Genomic DNA, 8,513 nt, shown 5'->3' with positions numbered 1-8,513 from the left:
CTCCCATCTTCTTGTTTTCCTGACTCATACAACCTTTAACTTTTTTAAGTCAACCGTTTCCTTGCTCTATAGTTCTATTTTTTTTTCCAGTAACTCCTAAATTAATAGTGGCTGCTTACAGCCTTGTTGAGAGTGAATCAGAATAAAATAAAATAAAACTTAGTATATGAAATATATAATCATTCTATATTTCATATACTAAGTGTTTTTTAAATATATATATATTTTTTACACACACACACACATATATATATATACATATATATATATATACATATATATATATATATATATATATATATATATATATATATATATATATATATATATATATATATATATATATATATATATATATATATATATATCTACTATATCTACTATATATATAAAGGGCAATGTGTGTGTGTGTGTTTGTTTGTTTGTTCTCTATAGAAATCCAAACCGCCGGACCAATCTCGATGAAATTTGGCATGGGGGTAGTCCTCGAGGGGGAGAAGGTTCTTAGCTGGGTTTTGACCCCGTACCCCGATCCCCGGGGTCAAGGGGGCCCAAAAAGGGCCCCCCTGACCCCGGGGTCAGGGGGGACCATTTTTTGGGCCTATTTTTGGGCCCATTTTTGTGTACAGATATCAGGTAAGCCAGTTTAAATATTGGCCCGGGCAACGCCGGGTAACTCCAGCTAGGTATATATAAAGGGCAATGTGTGTTTGTGTGTGTGTTTGTTTGTTTGTTTGTTCTCTATAGAAATCCAAACCGCCGGACCGATCTCAATGAAATTTGGCATGGGGGTAGTCCTCGAGGGGGAGAAGTTTCTTAGCTGGATTTTGACTCCGTACCCCAACCCCTGGGGTCAGGGGGGCCCAAAAATGGGATCCAGTGTGGCTCTGCAGCCTCAGCCGTGCAATTTGGCAAAACCTAAAAGCTTCCTACCTGTGGAGTAGTGTCAGAACACTTCATTTGACAACAAACATGAGGGTAAAGTTGTCTGGTGATCTATCAGCAGGAGCCTTTTCCAATCAGCTCCTTGCCTTGGGCAATGGTGAGGCACCAGTTGATGTGCAGACAGGGCTCATTAAATTCCCTGCCAACTTTTGCACACTGGTGGATTCTGCAGAGGAACTCATTGTCAAGGTGTTTCCCAACATCCAGCAGAGTTTTGCCAGACATGACTGGATCTGTGAGAAAGCTATTCTGGCTCCCAAAAATGAGTCTGTCACCAAGATCAATATGCAGATCCAGAAAATGCTCCCAGGCAATAAAAAGTCCTACAACTCCATTGACATGGTTATGGACCCCAGTGAAGCTGTCAACTATCCAACAGAATTTCTGAACTCTTTAGAACCATTTGGATGTCCTCCTCACATTCTTCACCTGAAAGTTGGAGCACCAATCATTCTCCTTCGCAACCTCGACAGTCCCAAGCTCTGCAATGGAACTCGACTCATCATCAAAGCTATCCTTTCAAACTTGATTGAAGCAACTACACTGACAGGATGTGGCAAAGGTGAGAATGTCTTCATTCCAAGGATTCCCAATGACCTCCCATTCAGTTTCAAGCGCCTCCAGTTTCCAGTCAGGCTGGCTTTTGCCATGACCATTAACAAAGCGCAGGGACAGTCACTCAAAGTGGCTGGCATCAATTTGGAACAGCCCTGCTTTTCTCACGGCCAGCTCTATGTTGCATGCTCCAGAGTTGGATCTCCACGAAATCTTTTCATTTTGACTCCAGAAGAAAAAACCAAGAACATTGTCTATCAGAAGGCTCTTCAGTGAAAGAAATCCTCTTTAAAGAAGTCCTATTAAAAGAAAACAATAACAGTCCAATGTGAAGAAATTACCCATGATTTAACTTTTGTTACATGTTCAACTTTTTTTTCCAGTGTGAGAGAACAATTTAATTGAAAAATTTGAGTAAATGTACTTTTGGAAATTCTTAATTTGTTGTTTTTAAGTGGAAAATAAACAAAATGTCTTTTTCTTCCTTAATGTCTTTCAGTTATTTCATAGCTTCAACCAACAGGGTCACATTTTGTGGGATTATTGTGCAACACTAAAAAATATTGCACAATGTTACTGTGCATAGCCCAAAATTAGTATAACAAAGTTCCAGATGCTCATTTACTTTTAAATATTGGCCCGGGCAACGCCGGGTAACTCCAGCTAGTGTATTGTATAATGGAGAATCTTGTCAATTTTTAGATTTAGCAATCAAACAACCTATCGATTTTTATAGATTCACATGACCAGACGCTTCTGTAACATCAAAAATGCATTTACTTGAAAATCATGTATATCAGTTCATTGAAAAATGGAGATTAAATACAGGTGTTTATGGTGAAAAATAGAGATTAGGAATAGATGTTTATGGTGAATTTTTACACTGCGAATTCACCAATCTCAAAAGATTATTCTGGCATATGGGTTGTAGTCAGGTTGAAAGCATTATTAAAGAATATTTTATAAAAAATCAACCTAAAGCAAAAGATATAAAGCCTAATGTAAAAAAAATAAACTTTTTTGTAAAAGAATTTTGAAATTAGATTTATTATAAATTTTTAAAAATATAAATGATAAACAAAATCTTGGTTTCTTTTCTAACTTTCATTTTAAGACCTTTTTGATTTTAACCCTTAAGCAATGTAAATTTATATGTTAGTAAAGGGGACTATTTAATATTGAAATAAATTGTATTTATAACTTAAAAGCTAAATATATATATTTTTATAACTTATTAGGAATATGGTCTTTTAATTAAAAATCAAAATTAAATTTTTATATGATGCAGATGATCATAGCTAGAATTTAGATTTTTTTTTGTATGGTATTTTAAATTTCAAACTGTTACAAAGTAAGCTTAAAATGTTGATAAATCTTAAATTAAAAATTTTTGCTTTGCTTAATGCTATGAAAATTAGGGTAGAACGGGGCATATAAGGACACTTACGCAACAAATGCTAGTTGCTATTAATCATAATTAACACTGTTTTTCATAAATTTTCTAAAATTCATTGATATAAGAAAATAAAAAAACAAAAAAATTCTAAAAAGAAGCTACAACAACCAAAGTAACGAAACTCCCAGACTAGCAAAATTTTTACATTTTGCAAGTGGATGGGGCAAAACGGAACAGTTAAAAAGCAGCAGTTATTCGTAAATTGTAAACCTTTAAAAGCGATAAAAAATAAACGTATTTAATTATTTAAACGTGTTCAGACATTAAAATCTCAAAAAGTAAAATACTCGCACAAATTACACGCCCATACACCACAAAAAAAGGAATAACAACTTAAATAAAAAAAAACTTTTTGTGTTTTATTATAAAATACCTCCGCTCTGCTCTAACCTATATATTATTAAATTGGTAACTACTACTTTATTCAAAATTAAACAAAATATATTATAAATCACATAAATCACACAAAAAAAAATCCTAAAACTATTTGGCAACATTTTTGATGAGCTGGCTTACTTATTAGCAATATGCCCATGTAGAGCAAACTTAAATATCCCATATTTATCAGCAGGTTTTCTAGTTCTAAGTTCCTTTTTACTCACAGCTAAAATTGCATTTCATCCCATTTTGATGATTGAGCTTTCTTATATAATTTCTTACCATCTTTGTTTACATAAAACACTATAATATAAAGTTAATTTGTTATAATTAGGTTAAGTTGTAAAAATAAGAATATCTTTGGATTCATTACTAATATTGCTTTTCTAAATAAGAAAAAAATTATTTTAGAATAAAAATAAAACCATCAAACTGTAAACGGCATCACGAAATGGTAGTATTATATAGTCAATCATATAAGTAACTTGTTGTCCCACAAAAATCATTTTGAAATTAATACTATTCAAAAAGTTTAGTTCCAAATATCTTTTTTAAAACCAAATTCAAAAAGAGGAAAAAAAATACTCTTAGAAAAATATAAACTTTTATAAATAAAACAATTAGCAATAGTTCAAGATAAATCTTTTGTCGTTTAAGAAAATTTTGTTTTTCGCAAACTTATTGATGGATATTGGTTGATAGTACTTTTAATGTATTTTGGTATTTCTAAAAATAATTTTTTTTTTACAATAATAAAGCACAATAATTTAAAATATTTTTTCAAAAAAATTTAAAAAAAAAATAATTTATAGCTGAGATACAAGACTTCAGGCATAACTATAACGTTAAGCCCACTGTTCCGATATGCCCAATCTCGATTTAAAAAAAAATGACAGGTAAAAATGAATAACTTATAATATCTAGAGTAAGAATATATTTTGCTTTTTATCCAAAAAAATTTTATTTGCAAAATATTCTTTAAATAATTGAAGTGGTGCTGTACTTTTTTTTTTTTTTTTTTTTTTACCTAAAAACCAAATTATTTAAAAAAAAAAATTTCTTTACTACTTAAGTTTTTTTTTTTTTATATATAACGAAAAGCTTATTAATTATATAATTTGAAAAATTTTTTTCTTTTTTTGATTGCAAAGACTAATTACATATTTAAAAAGAAAATTAATCACAAAAGTTTTTAGTATTTACGGAAAACTGCTTCGCCATTTTTTTAAAAAGCTAGTTTAATGCGCATGCTCACAATAAAATCCTATGCTTAAATCACCGTGGTTACTGCTCTACTTTTGTTTGTTGCTTAACAATCTTATAAGTGAATTACGCATTTTATTGCGATATTTATTACGATGTTTAATTGAAATTTTATTACGTAAACTTTATTATGTATTTAACGAAATTTTATTACGTATTACATATTACGATATTTTATTAAAATTTTGTTAAAAGAGCTTTATGAAAAGATTGCGATATCATACTGTCATTCTCATCTTCTTTGATCCCCTATCTGTTTACCCATAATAGGTTCAGGGGGGGGGGCATTGAGGTAGTAGCATCCCCCTTGGGACTTTTTTTCCAAAATATTCTTTTGTAAGTTGACTATTATACAAAATTGGACTATTATACTAACGAATAAAATTGACTATTATACGTAATTATACGTATAATAGTCAATTATATAGTTTCATTTACGTATATGAACTTGATTATTAAACTAAAGTACAAAAAAAAAATATCCGGACCTTTTTTTTTTTTTAAAGACCTTTTTAGCCCCCATCTTGGCGAGTGAAAAAACCCGCCCCTGTGTTTGACTTGTTGTAAAATTCTTATCTCATGTTAAAATAGGAAAAGAAAAAAAAAAAGAAAAATTAAAAAAAAGATACTATTTAAATAAGTATATAAAATAACGAGTTAAACAAAATTTTATTTTCTGTATGCAGAAGTAATGAGAGTAATGAGAGTAATTGCGCAGTGGTTAGAGTTCTGGCTCAGAACCCAGAGGTCCTAGGTTAGACGCCAGCTCTAGCTTAACAAGCGACATTGGTACGGAAGGAGGCGTGAACTTCCTAATAAATGCTCTCCCGCGGTGCTCTGTGGTTAGACCGTAAGGGCTTCTGGGAGCACCTAAAATAATAACAAAATAAAAAAAAAATTGCAAAAAACAAGATCAAGTTGCAAAAACAAGTAAACAAAAAAAGCTAGAGTAATAAACATCTTATCAAACTTTATTATTTTTATTTAAAATAATCATATAATTATCAACTAAATATAGAATACCAAATGCGAATTTTTGCTTTTTTAACAAACTTAATAACAGTATTAACGTGAAACCTATAATGATCTTTACTATTAGAATTGTACTTTAAACGTTGAGACTTTTACTAAACCTATTTAAGTTGTTCAGGATATCTGTATAACTGTATAAAATATGTATACTAATATAAAATTTTCAAAATTTTTACACTAACACCCATAAGTTGACCTATATTAAAATTTAAAAATAACTTTACAGCTTCAAAAAACCAAAGCTAAAAAAGACAGCTATTTTCCAAAAAAAATGTTTGCTTCTAGTTGAAAGAGAAAAAAAGGAAAGAAATGTAAAACTAAGTCAGTAAAAAAAAATATGTTAGCATTAGAAAGAATATTATTAAACAAAAAATAACTACTTTTGTGTTATTTAAAGGAATTGTATGTGTTACGATGAAAACAACGAATGAAAACCAGAATACGAAAAAAACAACTTGGAAATATATATATATATATATATATATATATATATATATATATATATATATATATATATATATATATATATATAGATATATATCTAAATATACGTACATATGAATAAACACATACATACATATATATATATATATATATATATATATATATATATATATATATATATATATATATATATATATATATATATATATATACATAAATATATATATATATAAATATATATATATATAAATATATATATATATATATATATAAATATATATATATATATAAAATAAGTTACACCAAGTTTGCTTTATTTAGAAATAGATGTAAGTGGTATTGTTTGTGTTTGTTCTTTTCACCAAAATGCCAAATTCTTAGCAGATGCATTAAATATTGGTGAAAACTAAAAAGATTTTCAAAACTTTCAAAACTGAGAGCTCAGTACAAAAAAAGTGCACGCCTAAAAAGTGTGCCCTGGTAAACAATACTTCACCACATTTTTGTTTGAGTGAAGAAAATGATTATAAGGTAAGCTACAAACAATAGTAGTTTACAGATTTTTCAACACAATCGAATTTCACAAAATATCATTCTGATTTTAAAGTCTTGCTTTAAAAAGCTACGAATTCATTCTTTTGACGTCCAATTTATATCCTAATCAACTAAATATCTGTATATCAAAGTATCCTAATCAACTAAAGCAAAATTCAGACTAATCAAGCATTTAAATTATTGGTAACTTTGCATATAACTTTGGTTTTATTGTTAAAATATATAAAATTAGTAAAACACTATAAGGGAGAGTTAGGTATTCTAAAACATATACTTGGCTGTACTTTGTTCCGGTAATATGTTGCAGTAGTTTGTTTTAATAATATGTGCCAGTACTTAGTTCAGAAAAACTACTAACTCATTATAAAAAAAAATAATAACATTTAGATCAAGTAATGATAGTAATTTTCATAAAACATAAAAAAAAAGAAATTTAAATTTGGAGTTATATAAATTGAGCAAAATGAATTCAGTAGAGAATTTTCTAAGGGCGTGGTTAATTATAAGCAAGAAAATGACGTCAACAGTTGTGCAGAAGCTAATGAACACCATCACCACGATTTTTTTTTTTGTGGAAAATAAAGAAAAATTATAAAACTAAAAGTTTTTTTATACTCTTTAATTTTAACTCAAAAATTTAAAACAAAAAAAGACAACATAGTTTAACTTATTGCCAATCAAAATTCTTCACTTAATTTTTTCTAACAATACACTTTTATCCTCTTTTTAAGTTTTCATCTATTAAAACACCAAGTAGTTTGTTTGTGCAAGAACACTTAATTTTAATGTTATTTATATATAGCATTTGTATGGATGTAGCAATATATCGAAACTTTTGTTTAGAATGAAATAAGGAAAACTTCGTTTTATCAGTGTTTAAAGATGGCTGTTAGCGTTAAGCCAGTTTGATATTTGTTCTAGTTCTTTGTTTTCTACTTGAAATCGAAAGATAATATTACTGTGGGAATAAAATAAAGTGGTGTTGTCAGCAAATATGATAGTAGATATAGTATTTGATGCTCTATATAAATCGTTGACATAGATTAAAAACAGCAGAGGACTTAAAATGGACTTTGTTAAACCCCACATAATATTTAAAGGTTTTTGACCGAAAACCGTTGTTTAGAGATATAAACTGTTTTCGATCTGTTAAGTAACTGGTAAACCATTCATGGTATTCATGGTATATTCCATAATATTTTAGTTTTTCTAGTATAATCTGATGATAAACGGTGTCAAATGCTTTTGACAAGTCTAGGAATGTACCCAAAGTGAATTGATTACATAACAGTTCTGCTGCTCCATAGAATTCGCTTATCTAGGAAAACCTAGAAGTTAAAATTTTGATTTAAATTACTCCTTGTAAGGTTTTTGGTTGAGTAAAGACTAGAGATGGTGTCTTAATTAAAAATACACATCCTGAGCAGACATTAATTGCCTCTAGCTATATCTCTTGTAGTTTCACTGACCCTTTAAAACTTAAAATTATATTTTTATCAATCTCTTTTTTAATTAAATAACTTTATGACTTATTTTCCAGAATATTCTAATCACTTTTCTTCATTTCTTAATTAATTACTTGTATCAAAGATTGCGATAGACAGTTACTTCTTGTTACCCTTTCGTTGAAGTACAGTGGAATTAGGTAAAAAAAGACCTAAACCCGCAAAAAAGTAAAATAAAGCTCCAATTTGTCACATATGTCTTGAAATATGTCTAGAGTTACCAAAAAAAAAGCCGTATTATTTGAGTCATGGGAAAGTCTATATTTGGGCATAAGGCGGAGCGCATAGGACGATAATTAAAGTTTTATAAAAATACACCTCCCACACATCGTTAAAAAAAAAAATTTAATGCTGATTAAAAATTCTATTTAAACTGTATT

The 8,513-nt window shown here is 28.9% G+C and overlaps 1 protein-coding gene across 1 annotated transcript; it reads left to right on the top strand.

Moving 5' to 3' along the window:
- Positions 1-972: 972 nt before the first annotated feature.
- Positions 973-1,776, top strand: LOC136081294 (ATP-dependent DNA helicase PIF6-like). Its single transcript, XM_065798600.1, has one exon. It carries the CDS (start codon positions 973-975, stop codon positions 1,774-1,776), a length of 804 nt encoding a protein of 267 aa, XP_065654672.1.
- Positions 1,777-8,513: the final 6,737 nt, after the last annotated feature.

This window comes from Hydra vulgaris, chromosome 06 (genome assembly GCF_038396675.1).
Source record: "Hydra vulgaris chromosome 06, alternate assembly HydraT2T_AEP".
Lineage (NCBI taxonomy): Eukaryota > Metazoa > Cnidaria > Hydrozoa > Anthoathecata > Hydridae > Hydra > Hydra vulgaris.
Note: the sequence above shows the minus strand (reverse complement) of the source record. Positions and strands in the feature narration are given on the sequence as shown.